The sequence below is a fragment of the Phyllostomus hastatus genome, unplaced genomic scaffold (genome assembly GCF_019186645.2).
Source record: "Phyllostomus hastatus isolate PE091 unplaced genomic scaffold, TTU_PhHast_1.1 phas_contig_159, whole genome shotgun sequence".
Lineage (NCBI taxonomy): Eukaryota > Metazoa > Chordata > Mammalia > Chiroptera > Phyllostomidae > Phyllostomus > Phyllostomus hastatus.
Genome location: NW_025333640.1, coordinates 39,997,531 through 40,015,461, shown reverse-complemented (window position 1 = coordinate 40,015,461; position 17,931 = coordinate 39,997,531). Strand labels below are relative to the sequence as shown.

Genomic DNA, 17,931 nt, shown 5'->3' with positions numbered 1-17,931 from the left:
CCGCCTCACCGCTGGATGTAGGCGTTGTTCACGCCGCGGTGGTCCAGGTCGTGGCTGAGCGCGGCGATCAGCAGGGCGAGCACCTCCAGGTCCGACAGCTTGCTCTGCGCGGCCGACGCGGGCCAGGAGAGACAGAGGGGGCTGGTCAGGGGCCGGGCCGCCTCTGCCTGGTCTCCTGGGTTTTTCTCCGGGCCGCACACACGGGCCAGTTCCCCGCCACGGCGGAGGGGGGGGCGTGGGGGGGAGCGTGCGGACGCCCTGCCCTGCGGGAAGCAGCTGCGCTGCGTGTCTTCAGAACGGGGTGACCGCAAACGTCACGTATTGACAGGAAAGGCTGCGAGGCCTCTGCCGCTCACCTGCCCACCCCAGAGAACGCCCCTCATTCCTGATGACCCACGCGCGTACCGGAGCAGTCGGGGTGAACTGGGGGTGGCCGTGCCCTCTCTGACCTCGTGCTCCCTGCGGCCCCTAGGGCTCTCCCCCCGCCCCGGGGCTGAGCCCGGAGGCTGGCCCACAGTGCGGCTGCCCAGCAAACGGCACACCGGAGGGAGCCGGGGTGAGCCTCTGGCTCTAAAACTGCGCAGTCCAGGCCAGAGCCAGAGCCAGAGCCAGTCACAGAGTCGTTCTGGCAGAAGGGTGGCTGCCATTTGTGTGGTCTACCCTCCTGTTCTTCCGAGAGAGAAAACGCACGTGGGAGTTCTCAGCTCCACCCTGCGGGAGTTCTCAGGCTCTGAATAGCGTGTTCGCAACACACTCGGAACCAGCGTGTGTTGTCTGCACAGAAGCCAGGACGGCTTTCTGGGGTTTGGTCCGCGTGACTTCGCCAGGCCCCGACATGAGGGCAGCCTGTGTCTTATAGATGTCGGCTCTGGCCCCCGCTGCTAGCTGAGCCCCCGATGGAGGCAGAGGCAGAGGAGGAGAGTTTTAGAATTCAGTAATTTAAAAAATCATGGAAGCTCCGAATTTTAAAAAAGTATGTGATCAGGGTTGCTGGTTCAATTCCCAGTCAGGGCACAGGCCCAGGTTGTGGGCTAGGTCCCCAGTAGGGGGCGTGCGAGAGGCAACCACACATTGATGTTTCTCTCTCCCTTCCTCTCTAAAAAATAAATAAAAATTAAAAAAAATGATGTGATGGATGCCTGGCATCGTTCACTTAGAATGACCTGTGGGTCCCCACTGAAGCTCAAACCCAAGGCCAGGGCTGTGCGTACAGTGTGGCCTGGGAGGGGGCGAACCACCCGAACGTGTTCTGCTGCAGTCTTGCCGTGAGCAGGGTCCGGCCCCTGCACTTGTGAAACCAGCGGGCTGCCGCCGGAGAGACACCACAGCCCAGAGCCCTGGCGTGCCCAGGGGGCCGGGCCCAGGGCCTGCGGGGTTCTGAGGGGTTCTCCTGTGGAGCGGGTTGGACGTGACCCTGAGGCATGGGATACTTTTTGTTACACTGTGGCATCTTACCCCAGAGGAAATACTTATTTGCCCAAGTACCATTTAAATTGCACGTGAAGTTGTTTACAGACCATTCGAACACGCCGTGTGCACTAGAGCTGAAAGAAAGGTAGCCACTAAGTGTCCTGCCGTCCTGCCTCCTTTCCCCGAAGTGTCACTGGTTCTGTGACTGGCCGTCAGTGTCACCCTCCACCGTCCCTGGGGGCACGTCAGACAAACTGGGGGGCGGGGGGCGATGTGCTGTGCGTTTCACCGGCGAAGCCACAGAGAGCCCCGGACGCGTACGCGGCCCCCGGAGTACCTGGATTCTGCCCGCCGTCAGGGCGGCGAACATGCACTGCGCCGTGTTGAAGGCGTGTCTCCAGTTGTGGTAGGCGACATTCTTCCGGTAGTTCTTCTTGACGCTTAGAATCCACCTGCAGAGGACCTGCGGGGGGGCGGGGGGAGCACACGGGGTCACGAGGGCCGCTCACGGCCGCCGCCGCCGCAGAACCGAGTCGCGCTGGTGCACGTCGAGCCCTCCCGACTCCCGCCTCTGGGGCGGGCACCAGATTCCACCGACTAGACCCGTTCACGGACGAGGACGCTGGCACGCGGGGAAGGAACGCACTCGGGGGCCTGGGGCTCCTCCTACAGGGTCGGGCCGAGATCCCCCTTGGACAGCCCGACTCTGGGCACGGCCTGCGCCCCCACCCCCTACACTGGCTGAGCTGGAGGTGAAACGCCAGACGGCTCTAAGAAAGGTGTTGGGGGTGTTGGGGAGCACCTGCGAGCCTTTTGAAAGAATCGACGTCCGAGTGTCACCGTGGGGAGAGTCCACGTGGGGAACCCCACGTGCACGGACTCCCTCTCAGAGAAAGAGCCGTGCAAGCAGCCGCCGGCACGCCCCCTCGGGCTCCAGCTGTTTGTCTGTGAAGGTGTTTGGGGAGGGCTCAGGGCCTAGCGGGGGGGGGGCGGGGGGACAAGGGGGAGAGCGCCGGTCCGAAGGGGGGCTCCCAGCCCTGACGCACGAGCGGGCTCCCCGTGCCCTTCGAACTGTGCTTAAACGTCAGGCAGGGCCACTGCTCGGGTACCAAGAAGTAACTTAACAAACACTATATGCAGAACAAAGCCCCGAGGTCCATGGGGAGAAAACATGCTTTAAAGATGGAACGAAAGAAGGACAGACTTCGGAGGAAGTCTCAGACGCTGGGGCGGAGTCCCCTTCCGAGTGGGGTGCGTGTTCCCGGGAACCCCAGGAACCGTGGTCCCTCAGTGCGGCTCTGCGGGCGTGTCCGCCTCCAAGCTGCCTCCTCCCCACCCCGCACGCCCTGCACTCCGGGGGTCTGTGCCACAGGCAGGTGCCTGTCCCTTCACACGTCTCTGGAGACGCTCCAGACCCAGAGGGCAGGCCCCGGGGACCGGAGGGAGTGCTCGGGGGAGGGGGCGGGCGCCACGTCGAGTCACTAGCTCCCGCCGCGCACCAGCTGCAGACCTCAGTCCGGGAAGCTGCAGGTTCCCTGCGGGGACGGAAACTGCTCGTGGGGGTTCCAGCGGCGAGTGGGTGCCTGGGTGCCCGCCCTCCTCCCTCCAGGCCTCTCTGTGCCCCCGCTGTGAGGCGCGTCCCAGGGGACGCTGGCACTGGCCACGTCAGTGAACTTGCATTTCATGAATTAGCAGACAGCTCAACGGGGGAGGCCCTCACGCCTTTTAAGCTCCGGAGAGGAATCTGTGCAAGAGACACGCCAGCGGTCTTTGGCCTCCCCGTCTCAGGGCACACGCGCACGCGCACACACACACACACCATTCCGCGGCACACCAAACGTGGATTGCTTTCTGCCGGTCTGACTGAAATCGGTACAGCTGGGACTGGTTCACACCAGCCAGCCGTTGTGGTGGTGGCTGTGGTCGTCTTTTATTTGACAGTCTGCTCGGCAAAAGAGGGCACGGCCCCACTCAGCAGCCAGGCCTTGCGTGGTTTAGAACCTTCTGCAGCCCCCCGCCTGAAAACCGCTGGACCCGACAGTCGGGACCAGACCAGAACACCCAGCGTCGAAGGTGAGCGAGCGGCCTCCGTCCTCCAGAGGGCGCCTGCCCCTCTCCCGCGCCCGCGGGGGCCGTCCGCACAGGCTGTGCTCCGGCCCCGCCGCCTCCCGGAGGCCGGTGGGGTCGTCGACTCGTCGTCGACGGCGTTCAAGTCGGTGCTAGAGCTCGCTCAGCTCCGGTCCCCCCTGCTCGGGGGCATCGTGACCTGGTCCCCTTCCTGCTGCAGCTCCCTGCCGGCACCAATGTTCCGCGGACGGAACCCGGGCCCCTCGAGCAGCTCAGGGTCCCTATGCCTGGCTTCCCCGCCGGCCCCTCCCCCGCACGGTGCCCCTCCCCCACCCCCTCCTGCCTTCCTGCCCTCGCGCGCCCCGCCCCCGCCGCTGGCAACCCTGAGACTTCTCTCCGTGTTTCACGCTGCCATCCGAGACCGATTCGCTTACACACGTGTGCACACACAACACACGTGTACATGACACACTTGCCCATACATGGTGGCACACGACACACACCCCTGCACAAGGCACACGAGTGCCCACGACCTACTTGCATATGCGTGGTACGTGGCACACAGAGACCCCACGCGTGCACACACATGTCCACACATGACACACGCACACGCACAGGCCGGAAGGACTTCGCCGCGGCCCCACCTCGTGCTTCATCTGGAAGCTCTGCACCAGGCCGAGGTCGGTGAACATGCGGATGGTGCACAGCGCCGTCTCCAGGTCGGACAGCTCGAAGTCGCTGAAGCCGAAGTCGGTGATCCTCAGGGTCCGGGCGGAGGGCACCACGGCGGCCTGGGGGGAGGGGAGCAGACAGTGAGGACGCTGCCGGCCCGCCGGCCGCGGGGTCACAGCGCCCCCTGGCGCGCGCTCTGGGGGACAGCACGTGGGGTGCGCTCTGCTCTCCAACGCCACACCCGGGCTGGGCCCTTCTGCCCCGGAGGCGGGGGGTGGGGTCGGGGGGGGGAGAGCAGCGGCTGCCCGGAGCTGAACCTAGAGCAGGGCGCGGGACCGCGGCCTCACGCAGATGTAACTACTGCCGCCTCGTCGCCCAGGACGGTCCCAGCGCGGGGGCTGCGCGTCCCGTGGGGAGCAGGACAGCGACGACACTAGCCTTTCACGTTTAGTTCTCAGGCAGCCGTTTTCGGGCGCTCACCCCTGAGCACAGGGGTTCGCTCCTCCTCCTCCTGGGGGCGCAGCAGAGGCGGGCCCGCCGCTCCCGGCGCTCACCCAGGGCGCCCCCTTCGGGAGGCCCCAGAGGGGTCTTGGGAAGCCTGCTTTGCTTCTCGGAGGGGAATCTGCTTTTTTTTTTTAAGATTTTATTTATTTATTTCTTTAGAGAGGGAAGGTAAGGGAGGGGGGGAGAGAGAGAGAGAGAGAGAGAGAGAGAGAGAGAGAGAGAGACATCAATGTGTGGTTGCTGGGGGACCTGGCCTGCAACCCAGGCATGTGCCCTGACAGGGAATCGAACCTGCGATGCTTTGGTTCACAGCCCCTGCTCAATCCACTGAGCTACGCCAGCCAGGGCTGGGAACCTGCTTTTAATGGCCGTCCTCGGTGCAGATTTGCTAGTTACTACACTGCAGTCCATACCAGCGCTTCGCCGAACACACCTTGTCCTTCTGCACTCGTGTCCCTGCGCACCGCCTGCCCCTCCCGTGAAGCACCTGCTCTCCGAGAGAGGGGCCCCTGTGAGGCGCGGCTGCCTTCCACCGGAGGGCCAGCTGCCCCCAGCGCCGACCCCCCATCCTTGGGTGTGCTGTGCGCATCGGGGCCTCACTGCTCCGCTCTGCCTCCCTCTTTACTCGGGGGGTGAAAGGTCGGACAACAAAGTCTTGCGGAGCGGCCTGGAGCCCCCCCACTCCCGCACAGACCCTGGTGCTCGAACTCCCCGGGAGAGCCGCCCTCGCCCCGCTCCGAACTCGGGCCGTCCCCGGCCCAGCCTTCCCGAGGACACGGGCCTGTGTTAAGCCCGTTCTGCGGGCTGACGCGCAGGCCGCCGTGGGGAGGCGGATCTGGGTGCTTAGATAAAGGGCCTCCTTGTGTACAGCAGCCCCCCGCTTCCCCCCATCAGAGAGGGGGTCAGCGCGGACGTGAGGAGGCGGGGCAGCGCCCTTGGCCTCACAGTGGAGCACAGCCATCCCCGTCCCCGTCCCACGCGCCGCACTGGGCAGCGAGCACGTGGTCCTCCCCTGGGGCGTCGGCGTTCACTCAGCGGGAGTCTTCCTTCCTCCCCTCCGCAGGGGGCGTGCCCGGCGCGGCTGGGGACCGAGGCTGGTGCGGCTGGGGCCTGTCCGCACCCACGCCGGTTCCAGCCCCGCTCTCCCGAGCGCCAGGACCTCTCTCCTTCTGCAGGCTGGGCCACGCCACGGCCTGGCATGCCAGGGCCCGGCCTTCCTGAGCTGACCCCGTGGGGACCGCAAACGTGTCCATCCAGAGCCCTGTGGTTGGGGACGCAGAGGTCCAGCATTGCGGGGACCCCTGGCTCACAGACCGGGAGAAAGTCACACGTCACTTAAAGCTGGCTGACCATCACCAGGGGTCCGATTTCCGTCCGCCTGGAACGGGCGTGGGGAGGCGGCTCTGAACGCCGGCGAACAACACGAGAGTCTGCGTTCCACCGACGGCGGGGGCTACGGCGCGCCCGGGCTCGGCCTGTGCACACGGCTGTGGGTTTGCTCTGCTGCTCCCCAGGACGGCGGCTCGATGTGTCAGAGCTCGCAGAGGGAGAGTCCGAGTCCGTTTTCCTTCGGGGGACCCTGTGACCCGCTGTGCGTGGTGCTGACGGGGAGCAGGAACAGCGGGCTTCAGCGACCCCGCGAGGCCGTAAGGGGCTGTGACCACCGCGTCTGGTCAGTGGCCGACCGCCCCGACGCCGAGGCCGAGGGGGCTGCGGCCCGCGGACGGCAGCGCTGAGTGAGGACGCCCTGGTCTGGAGCTGGTTGTCGGGGTCTGGGTCCGGTAACCCGACGTGGAACGCCAGACGCGCACCACGCGCCCTGGGCGGAGGGTGTGGTCCAGACGGAAGCTGGGCGTGCGCGGCCTCGTCTGGTTTCCCAGTTCCCGGCCAACACGGGAGCGCGCCGGCCGCCCCCGCGTCTCTGGAGGAGATTCCCCGTTGAAGGCGCCTGTCCGGCCGTGACTCTGTCCTGACGCCTGGCCCCCTCCAGCGTCCGTCCCTGCAGACACTCAGACAGCAGCCGCAGCTCTGCAGGCGAGACCCGCCGAGGGGCCGCGGCCATCCGTGGGCGGGGCGGCGGGTGGGTGACGGGAGGTGTGCTCAGAGTTATACAAACTCCTCCATCTCCCAGCGATCCTCACCCAGACCAGCTGTCCCCAGCGGCAGCCGGCTGGGAGCGCTAGAGCCGCCAAACCCTGATCGGCTCCCGCACCTGCGTCTCGGCGACGTCTGTCGTCGCAGAAGGAGGGTCTGGGAGTGAGGCGAGGGAATGTCTGCTCTTGGGGTCTCGTCACCCCCACCCCCACGTCCACTGACTCTGTTGCCGGGCAACGCCGCCGCCTCTCTGCCCTTCCCCGCCCCTGGAAGGCCAGGAGGCGGGGTGAGATGGGCTCTAAGGTGCAGTGCCCTGAGCTTGGGGCCCAGTCACCTCCGTGTCCACAGGGCCCCGGGCTCGCTCACGGCCTTCCCGGTCTGGCTCCAGATGCCACCGGGCCGGCGACCTTCCGGCGACCTTCCGGGACAGGGCCCGAGCTCCGTCTCAGACTCCCTCGGCCTCTACGGTGCACAGGTGGGCGCGGCCGAGTCCCCGTGGTGTGCATAGAAGGTGTGCGTGGTTCTCGCCCACACGGCGCTCTCTCCCGGGGACGAGTCCGCAGTCCGGGGGCGCTGGGTACGCAGATCAGAGGGTCGGCTCTTCCTCCTTATTCCTGCTCAGCCTTCTGCGCGGACAGTGTGGTGGTCGGTAGAGATCTTCCCCGCAAGCGAGGGGCTGTGCTCACCGGGACACACGCCAGGGGCCCCACGCCAGCGCCAGCCGGGGCATCCGAGGCCTCTGCCCACCCCACCCGGGCCCGACACCGGGGGGGGGGGGCAGGACGCCCCAGGAACCCCACCGCCTGCGCGGCCAGCTTCTCCCTCTCTCACTCGGCTGAGACAAAGCCCTTCCACCTCAGCGTCTTGATGGGCTTCCAGACAAGATTAAAGGGGTCCAGGCAGAAGCCGCAGGGACGGAACTGAGTCAGCCCGACCCCGTGACAAAGCTGCACTCTAGCACGTTTTTATGGGCTGCGCTTCCAACGAGAGAGGAAGGCGGGGGAGGCAAGGAGCCCATCAGTGACGTGGTCACCTATACTACATAAACGTTTATTACGTTCTGATAGCTTCCCAAGAACGATGGCCAGGTCAGCTGGGTGCTTTATCTCTGTCCCAATGACTCGTGACCGAGGACTGTTGGAACACCCGTGGCAGAGTGCCCAGCTCCGGGCCCTGCGTGTGCGGCACCCAGGGTGAAGCCGAGACTCGACCAGATTTACAACAGGAAGCTCCATAAACTCAAGGGGGGGAAAATAAGGATTCTGAATTTCCTATCAACAAAAATTGCTTTTGTGTAACTGGAGAAATTTTCTGGGCTCAGGCATACATATTTAGCATACTTTTTTATTCTCTTAAGAACCAGTTTTTTAAGATAAATGTTAAGAAGACATTTGGTGGCTTTCCCATTTATTTTAGGTTTTCAGTCGGGACCAACAACCACACCCGGGACTGAGGCGGCGGTCTCGGTCACGGCCCACGGTGCCGCTCTCCAGGCCGCTGGGCGGTCCCGGGGTTTTGTTCGGCAGATGGAAAATCGGAGGTGCAATCGGCCGCTGGACTGAAACCAATTTACATGAATTATTTGACCTACGAGCTACGCAACCCTACATGTCTCCACGCAGCTGCCAGAAATCTATTTTGCAAACGGAACAACAGATGGTTTTGAACAATAGTGCAGCACAGCCATTTTCAGTTATTCCAGGGTGTTTTTCCCTTGCCAAAATTATACTCATAATTGAGAAAATAACTGTCAGAGTTTTCTGAACGACGGTGCTATTTTCAAAGTGAAAAGCAAAGTTTAGGAGCCCAGTGATGGGGAGGGGGTATTATCTGTAGGGCGTGCTCTCTGTGCTGACTTTTATTTATACAAAACAACACACAGCAGGGAGCAGACTGGACGTTGTTTCAGGACTGAGTGACCCCACAGCGCCCACCGCACTGAGAAGTGCTTCCTCCCACGCGGTCACTTCCCACCCACAGCGGGACTCAGTCCCCGACGTGAGCACCCCGGGAGGGTCGGACAAAGGGGCCAGTGAAGCCTGAAGGGAAAGACACTTTGAACCTCTCGACCTACGTACATAATTGGGAAAAGGCTCCCTTCCTCAAACACCATCCAGAACAAAACAAATGCGGCCCATTCCAAATGAGGCTGACCTCCAAAGGAGCCTGACTTCGGGGGTGCGGGGGGAGACAAACCGTCTCAAGTTCCTGGAACTCCCCTCAGCAGAGGGCTCGGCTGGCTGCTCGGGGGGTGGCTGAGGATACGCAGTCCTCCCTCCCTTCCTCCCTCCCTCCCTCCCTCCCTTCCTCCCTCCCTCCCTGCCTTCCCAGCCCCCCGCCCCGCCCCCCGGAGCTGTGAGACCGTGAGAAGGACAACGGAAACGCTGTCTACCTCGAGCACATTTCAGAGTGCTAGGGTCACCGACGTACAGAGTTGTTGTGGATTAAACGTGCTTTGTTGACACACACGGCGAACCTCGCCCGGGCTCCGTGCACGCAGCTGTTCTCCTCGTGACCCCTGAACCCGCGTCCTGGCCGCGGGGACGGCCCTCCCGGCCGCTCGGGCCCCTTCCCGCCCTGCACTGGGCTCCCCGCCTCGGCCCCAGAGCACGTTGGCTGCACGTGCTTGCGAGCAGGACACTCGGGAGCACAAACAGGAAAAACCTCCCGGATTCAGCCGACACCCTTCGTAGCTCCTGCTCCTCCCTCTTTCACACAAGACCTGTTTCTGAGAAACAGGCTGTCCTCATCCCCTCCGTCCCCTCGTCTCCTCCTCCCGCGTGCCTGTCCACAGCTGCCTTCTCAGTGCCCAGCTGAGACGCTGTCGCCGCCACCACGTCCACAGCCTCGGCTCAGTCCTCGTGTCCGTCACCCGTCCTGCCCCTTGGGGACGCCCTCCCCTCGGAGCCGCCTCTGCTGCGACCCTCCGCGGGGCCCCCCCAACCGCCCCGCCCTTGCTTTCTTGCCCGGCCTCTCAGCTCTTCCCGGCCCTGCTCCGCCGTCTTCCCTGCTGTCTCTGCGCTCTCTCCCAGCGCCCCCTGCTGTGACTTCCTGGCCACGGGGACCCCCGCACCCCCACACCCCAGGACGGCCTCCCAGAGCACCGCCTCCAGGTCTGAGCGCCCACCCTCCCTGCGCCAGCCTGTCCCTCTGATGGCCAGTGTCCATCTGGTCGGCCCGGCAGCGCCTCCCACCCACCACGTCCCACATACAGCAGACCAGCTGGCCCTCCTCCCTGACACCCCCCCTCTGGTTGTCGAGCCTCTGTCCTCCTCGTCCGGCGCACCTCCCTCCTCCTCGGTCCCTGACAGGTGGGGCCGCGGGGCCGTGCGTGGGCCCCGGGGGGGGGCCTGTGCGCGTGGACCCCCGCTTCCCGCCACGGCCACCGGCTCCCGTGGCCTCCACAGCTCACAGTGCGCACGAGAAGACGTGGGGAGAGCTCCGTGGGCGCCAGTGTGACGGTGCTCTCAGCGGTGACAACGACCCGGCCCCGCCCACCGTCCCGTGCAGGACTCTTGTCCCGTGCCACAGGGACCTAACTGCACCGCCGCCTCAGACTCACACTCAGGAGGCCCACCCTGGCCGTCCAGTGTCCACAACGCCTCAGGTGTCCACGGCATCGACCCCGGCCGTCTCTGTGGGGAGCTACATACAGCGGGGACACGCCGCTCCACACCGGCACGCCTGTCTCTCTCAGCCCACACGCGGGAATGCAGCGAGAACTCGGGGCCTGGCCCGACGGGACCCCCCTTCACACACGCTCCGCCAGCCGTGCGCTCAGACTCGTCTGGAAACCACGCCCGGTCCTCACTGAGACGGAGTAGCTGTCAGCATCGCAACGGCGCGCTCCTGCGGCCGTGACCCTGGCCAGACAACCGCCGGGCCCGTCCCTGCAGAGACTGGAAACTAAACTTAATTCCGGCCTGAGACAGATGTAAAGACGAGAGCAACCGTTGGGAAAAAGCCCAGCACCGTCTGACGTGTGACAGGTCAATGTCAGCCATTGTCTGTGCATCGCCCGGGCCTGCGGCCCTGTGGGAAATGGGGGCTGGCTAAGCGTGTCTGTGCGTGTCCGTCTGCATCTCGGCCCCGTGGGGCCACGGGTCGCGGGGGCCGTGGCAGGGGAGGCAGACACCGTGGGAAGGCATGTCTGTGCGTGAGGGGGTCGGTCGCTCCCACAGGGGAAGCGGGCATTACCGCCAGGGACTGCAGCTCCCGGGTCTCCTCCTCGGCCGCCGAGGCGTGGTAGGACAGGACCTGCGGAGAGACGGCACGGTCACCGGGAGGGCCCACCTGCGTGGGCGGGGGTCCCTGCCGAAACAGCTCCCCGGAAGGGGGGCGGGACCCCCCAGACCGCCAGGGCTTGCTTCGTCCCCAGAGGGAGAGCCCCGACTCCCTGTCCGCTGTTTGTCGTGGACGACGGCGCTGTGGGCCCCGCGTTCAGAGAAGCCCGATGCCGTTGGAGAAACAAACACGTTTATGAGCCACGCTATTGGCTCAAACTTGGCGAAACATGTAGTTTTGGTTGTTTTGTTTTTTCCCTTAAAAAACACCGACGTTAGTTGATTGTGCTCGTGGACACACTTAGGACAACCGCGCTCGCACAAGCTGGCGTTTCGGTGCTGCTGTTACAGGGGGTGGGGGGGCGAGCAGAGGCAGCTCTCAGACGGGGGCCCGTGCCCCCTGTGCAGAGCCCCTGACGCGAACCTGCGGGTGGGACAGAAACGCCACGGGCTCAGGGACCCCTTCCCACGCACGGGACCCCGAGTGAGCAGAGAGGCACGGGCCCAGGGTCCGCCCACCGCCGGCTGAGGACACCCAGGCGCAGGGAGCTCACGCCCAGTGGGTGTGTGTGTGTGTGGGGGGGGTGCGGACCCAGCTTCCCGCCCCCTGCTCCGGAGCACGGCCCATCACCCTCGCGGGGCCGGAGGGTCGGGCTCACCGGCTGTCACGGCCGGATCGGACGAGAGGGTCGCCGTCCCCGTTTAGGAGAGTGACAGCCGCCCGGCGCTGGGAGAGCGTTCCAGACGCTCTCGGTAACCAGGGCGGTGGCTGGGATCCCAACATGGGGCATGCTTTCAGAGCTCATTCCGGAAAGTTCCTTTTTGTCAGGGGCAACGCAGAGTGACAGAATCGCCCCCCAGAGTTTCGGCATCGTTGGTAGGAAGGTACTTCCGTTCTAGATGTTTGGGACTCTCCGCACACATACGAGAGTGTATCTGCGTGGGTAAGTGTGTGCGCACACATGCACGCGCGTATCTGGAACTGAGACGCCCCTGAGACGCCCCTGGTTCTCGATCGTACCGAACGCCACGGCCAACAGTGTCATGTGTTCCCTTTGGGGCGTAAAGTGACCCGTCCTGGGTCCTGGTGAATCTCGGCGTGTCGTGCACCCTTTCTAGCTCTTCAGGCCGGGTGTTTGTTTACTAGGGGTTCGAGGAAAAGCCGTGCCCCGCACACTGACTCCAGCGCGTCTCAGCTGGGTTTGAGCGGGCAGACACTCACATGCATTTCCCGCCGACGCGTGAACGACAGAGAGGCACCTGCACTTCTGGAGTCTGTTTCCCTAAACGGGGCCCCTGGAGGGGGCTGCCCCACCTGGGTCCTGTGGGGGGGGCGGCGTTTCCCCACCGGTGGCTCCCTGCTGGTGGGAATCTCGGGGAGGGGAGTCTCGGGAGCAGCAGAGCCCCAGCCTCCGCCCAGTCAGACTCTTCGGGAGCCGGCCCGCCCGTCTGTGCGGTGAGTCTCTGAGAGACAGTGGGGCAGCCAGTCTGGGGGTTCACACTGTGCCTGACTCGTGTGGACTTGGCTTTCCTTTCCCTCCTTCCGACTCCCCGGGAGCACTCGGGGTGCTGTCTGTGTGACCGCAGCTGTCGGCGAGGTGGCGTGGGGACAGGCGGGCAGTGCCGTCTGTGCGCACGGGTGACTCGGGTCAAGGATCGCGTCCCGCCGAGAAGGCAGAGGACAGGCGGGGCCCGCCGGGGGCCGGGTTGTGGTTTGGCTCCCTGACCTGTGACGCGCACTCTGGGGCTGTGCTTCCTCAGCTGTCTGCATGGGGGCGGAGGGCCTCGGTCCTGCGGGTCCCCCGACCCCGCGAGGGTGGGTGACAGGAGAGACCCGCGTGTCGTGGGGACGGCACGGGGACCCGCGTGTGCGCCGTGGACGCCGGGACGCCCCCGCGGCTGCGCTCACCTCCAGCGTGACCATCTGCTTGGCCATGGCCCTCTCCACGGCCTCGTACATCTGCGTGTTCCGGATGCCCAGGCCGCAGAAGATCACGAACGCCTCCAGGAACTGCTCGTCGTTGCGGTTGAAAGGCTTGACCTGGCCCGTGCCCTCCTCCATCTTGTTGGCCAGTTGGCACACGCCTGCAACGGCCCAACGGGGGGGGAGGGGGCACGGGTTACCGGCGTCGGTCACGGTTCCTGTCGACTCTGCCCCCCCCGCCCCACCCCCTGAAAACCGACTTGTACTTTCCTCCGAGGAATGCCCGGCATCTGAGCACAAGCAAACAAACCTGCCCCCATGCAGGGCAAGACAGAAGAGTCGGTGGAGTTTGTTTACACGAGAGCTCATTCCTCGGAGCCCCAAGCGCAGGTTGCGTGTTCCAGACAACCCTGGAGCGCTGTTTCCCTCCAAACTCGATCGTGGATCTGAGGTCACCGGAGTCCCCAAAGACAGTCTGTCCTTCGGAGACTATTTGGATTTTTGCGCCCTGGCCAAGAGGACTTGGCGCACATCAGAACTTGGGGTCACGCGGACTGCGTCTCCTTACTGAGAAGCCCGGAGTTACAAACACGGTGCCGTGCCACACGGAACACAGAACACGGGCAACTCACGATGGGACCTCAGACTCCAGACACGGCCCCCCCCCCACCCCCGCATCTGGGACAATCACGCCTGCAGACGACTTCTAATGCCGCCGCAAATACAAGACGGCGCTTTACGTAGAGATCAAAGCAGAGCTGATCTCTGAAGGAAACCCTCGCCGCCTCCGTCCAGCCTCTCTTCCTCACGAGTCAAGCGAGTCACCCACAGGAGAGGAAGGCGAGGTCGACGCCGTGACGGGTCTCCCCAGAGCCAGCTGTTCTGTGGGACCCCAAGCCTGCGGTCCGTCTGGGGGCCTCCCACCTCCGGGTAACACTGTGTCCTGTGAGCCCTCCCCTCCTCCCTCTCTGAATCGATGATAACGGACTCCACCAGCTGCGCCCCAGGGGGCAGGCCTGGGCCCGACGCTCCAGGGTGCTGATGGCCTCACGATGTACAGTGAGGTGGGTGCGACCACCCCATCTCACAGATGGAGAAACCGAGTCTCGGAAAGGGGAGCTCATTGGCTCAAGACCACCGAGCTGGTGCGCTTGGATGCCCAGCTCACGCCCCAGCTCAGCCCGGCCCCCACGACCACTCTCCGCCACATGGGGCTGCTTGCTGCTCCCGCACCCCGCTGCCGCCAGCAGCTCCCCTCTGCACCTGGCCTGTGCGTGTCCGCCGGCCTGCCCGCCCCCACGCTCCCGCTCCTGGAGCCCGGCCCGGTGAGCCCTGGGGCCCCCCACCTCTCGGGGAGGCGGCGACTCTTCTCTGCGCCCTCCGCGTCCCCACCCGGTGTATCATGGGGGACTGTATTCGTCCCTCTTCTAGACCCTGCGTCCCTGGGCCCAGAGACTTCGCTTCCTTGGTTCCGCTTCCTCAGCAAGCGGGAGGCCCGGCCTGCGGCGGGGGGCACGGAAACTGGCCACCGAGCCGGTGGGGCAAGGCCGGGCTGCGGCTTCGGTCCCCGCTCCCCCCCCCGCCCCGTGAGGACTGCCGTCCGCTCTCTCCCCTTTCCCCCAGAGGATTTCACGGGCCACGAGGACGCGAGGCCATGGGCCCCGCCCCTTTGTCACCGTGGCGCCCACGCCGGTTCCCACACCACAGGCGGTCTGCAGTGCGCTCAGGTTTGCCCTCCCGTGTGTGCGTGTGTGTGTGTGTGTGTGTGTGTGTGTGTCTGTGGGGGTCTTCCTGCCTCTGACAGCGGGGCAGCCGCCCACGCCCACGGCTCTGGAATCCGACCGCAGCCCAGAACGGGTCGGGGAGGAGGTGGCAGGCGGCGCCTGCGGGGCACACACACAGTGAGGCGGCACACCCCCCCCCCCCACCAGAAGTGTTTCTCCGAGAGCGCGGACCGGGGCCTGAGCTCCCCGTGGGCCGTGGGCCGGGGCCTCGCTCTGCCTGGGTCACTGGTGTGCCCCCCGTGCCGACGGCAGCAGACGGGGGGCTCGCTAAGCATTTTCCATGAATGGAGGGGTACAGCCTGCAGTCCCGACCGCGCACTCGTGAGAGCAGAGTGGGAAACCGAGAAGCGAGAGGCTCTGAAAGGATGCGCGTGGTCGGCCCGCCGTCCCTCCGTCTGCCGGCTCCCGGCAGGGCCCCCTCAGACACGGCGTCCGCCCAGACGGGGTTAGAACAGTCACCAAAGTGCATCCTCGTCGGTGAGACACGTGACCCACGTCTGTGGCTACTTCAGAAGTCTTCCTGCATTTCAGTTTGTATCTCATACACACGTTACTCTTTAAATCTGCACTCGGGAGAGACGTTTCTGGGGAGATATCCTTTGGGAGAAGATTCATTTTTTTCTCTAGTAAGGGCAGCGTGGAGGCTAAGGAAAGGCTTACCTATCACTTTGTTCTTCTTTCCGTTTTTTATGGGCGTACAAAGCAGACTTCTGATGCCCTGCTGGCTGATGTCCCCTGCGTTTTCGTTCTGAACAAAGACAAGAAGACCAGCGACAAGTTACAAGAAGACCGATTTGCCCACGAGACGCTACCACGGACACGGTGCCGGACACCGGGGTCCAAGAACAGAGGCGTCTCGTACCAGCCGGAGTGGCAGAAGGTGCACCGGCGAGAGCAGGGCTCTCAAACTGCAGCCTGAAGCGGTCAGTCTTTGTGTCACTGACATAACGAACGCCCCGCGTTTCTTCCCTGTCCGCTGTAAACGGCCCGGCGGCTGGCACGCACGCGCCCCGGGTGGGAGGCGTGTCGGGTGACACAGTGACGGGGCAGAGCCAGGGGCCCCCCCAACCCCGGGCCCACGGTCACACGCCGGCCCCTCCGCGGACAGACTGCCGCTGTTTCCGACGCCCACCCTGCCGGCCTCTGAGACGCCCCCTGGGCCTGAAGTAACAGCGAGACAGTGGCCGCAATGGGCGGCGCTTTCCTGAGGGAAAATGCCAGAACCCAAGGCCTTCAATGGCCGACACACTGGTCTCTGTGGCTTTGCCGTCAGGAGAAACAGACTCCGTTTCCCGCAGGGCTGCTCCGCGGGCCGGATCTCCGGCCACGGGCCTTCGGGCCCCACGGAGCTTCGTCTTCAGGGCAGACGCGAGAATCCTGGCGAGCATCTAAAGAAGGCCACCGACGGGGAGCACGCCGTAGATGAGTCCCCCAGACCCGGTGCCCGTGGGGTTCCTCAGAGTGCCTGAACCCCCTGACGGACGGGCACGGCAGAACAGTCGGGGTGGCCGCCGGTGCCCACAGGCGCTGAGAGCTGCTCGGTGCCCCTTTGTGGGGCCAGGGACAGCATGGAGGCCACTCCGGACCTGTCCCCGCCCGCCTGCCAGCCCTCCCTGCAGCTGCGGGGTCCCCCCCCGGTCTGCAGGGCACTCACCGTCCAGGGGAAGCGCCTGTCCTGGGCGACGTCGGCGACGTTGAGGACCTCCATGGTGCTCTGCACGTAGCGGGCGTACATGTAGTTCGTCCGGCCCGCGGCCCGCTCCCTGCGGGCGGGACCACGCGTGTGAGTCCTCCCCAGGCAGGGCAGGGCAGGGCCGAGTGCGCGAGACACGGGCCGGCCGCAGGGTACAGGGCAAAGCGTGTGTCTGACTCGGAAAAGGCCGTTTCACACGTGTGTGATGACGCACGGCCCTCGGGAGTCACTGTCACTGACACGTCTCGAAAAGACAAAGGCCCACGACCTTTCGTGTGTCTTATGACAAGTTTTCCCACGTCCTCAGTGACCGAACTGCCATTGTTAGCGGCACACTGACTGGGGGCCGTTTAGTGTAAAACCACACGGACTTCCTCCCAGGGCGTGTGTCTCACCAGATCACGGAGGCCGAGGGGCGGCCCGCCCACCGCGGGCCCCTGCTCCCCAACCTCCTGTCCGCCCGCACCCCAGACCAGGGGCAGGTCAGGCCGGCCTGGGCGGGTCTCACTGAGGAAGCGCTCCCCTCCCCTTTTCCTCTGAGATCTTTCATGATACTTTTTGGATTAACACTGTATCTTCTTCCAACAGTTCCCTGGAACTGGGGATGCCCCCCCAGTCTCTGCCGCACGGGTGGGGCACAGGGACCGGTGCGCTGCCAGAGGCATCGGTTCAAAGCTCTCCTGTTAACTCCCCGGCACTGCCCAGTTTTCCTAGCGGCCACTCCGGTGAACGGGGAGTGCGTGGTTGACTAAGTCTCGGGCACCGTTTCCCCTGACGCGAGGAGAAATGCCGACAAACCCTCCGTTCCCACGCTCGGTTAACGCAGAGCGAGCGCCGGCTGGCAGAGAGGCGCCGCCGGCAGCACGGGGTGGGGGGCGGCGGGGAGGGCACCAGGGGGCGCGGGGCAGTGCCGCCCCGGGTGCTGATGGTCCAGGCGGGGCTGTGGCGGAGGGGTGGTGCAGTGGCCATCTGCACCCATGGTCAGTGTAGTGCCCCGTCCAGGGCCCAGGCTGCCAGCGTCCGGCCCCCACCTCCCTCCGGTCTGGGCCCCCGGCCGGGGACAAAGACCACGGACCTCAGCCGCCCTGTGGCTGGGGGTCGCCGCCCGAGTCGGTCCAAGCCAGCAGGGCAGCCCAGGAGATGTGGGGCTTCCAGAAACCCCAGCTGAGGGGCTGCGGGCACATTTCTCTGCCTGTCCTCGCTGTCTCCATGCCACCCTCAGGAACAGGGCGGGGGCGGCCGGAGCTGCACCCCGAACCCCCGGGAAGGGCCCACCCTGGACTCTCGGGGAGAAACCCCAAGGGGCCTGGGCCACCTCGGGCGTCCCCAGGACGGAGCAACAGCGCTGCACCCCTGCCTAGGCCCCTTCCGTGCCGGGGTCTCAGGGTCACGCTCAGGCCCCACGCCGACTAACGCAGCTGGTCCCAGCGCCACCCCACGGGCGCTGGGGGGCGGGGGACAGCTCGCTGCTGCCTGGAGCGGGTGGGCGAGGTGCTGTTG

General features: G+C 65.2%; 1 protein-coding gene across 3 annotated transcripts in view; it reads right to left on the bottom strand.

Annotated features, from left to right (window-relative positions):
• The window catches only part of PDE5A (phosphodiesterase 5A), a 72,679-nt gene that overhangs the window by 15,855 nt on the left and 38,893 nt on the right, over positions 1-17,931 (bottom strand). For all 3 annotated transcript variants that reach the window (XM_045831289.1, XM_045831292.1, XM_045831291.1), the window contains exons 8-14: positions 16,393-16,501; positions 15,399-15,486; positions 12,940-13,115; positions 10,945-11,004; positions 4,122-4,268; positions 1,748-1,873; positions 10-104 (exon numbers count right to left, since the gene is read on the bottom strand). In XM_045831289.1, coding sequence (XP_045687245.1) covers positions 10-104; positions 1,748-1,873; positions 4,122-4,268; positions 10,945-11,004; positions 12,940-13,115; positions 15,399-15,486; positions 16,393-16,501 — 801 coding nt within the window. The remainder of the gene's footprint in view (positions 1-9; positions 105-1,747; positions 1,874-4,121; positions 4,269-10,944; positions 11,005-12,939; positions 13,116-15,398; positions 15,487-16,392; positions 16,502-17,931) is intronic.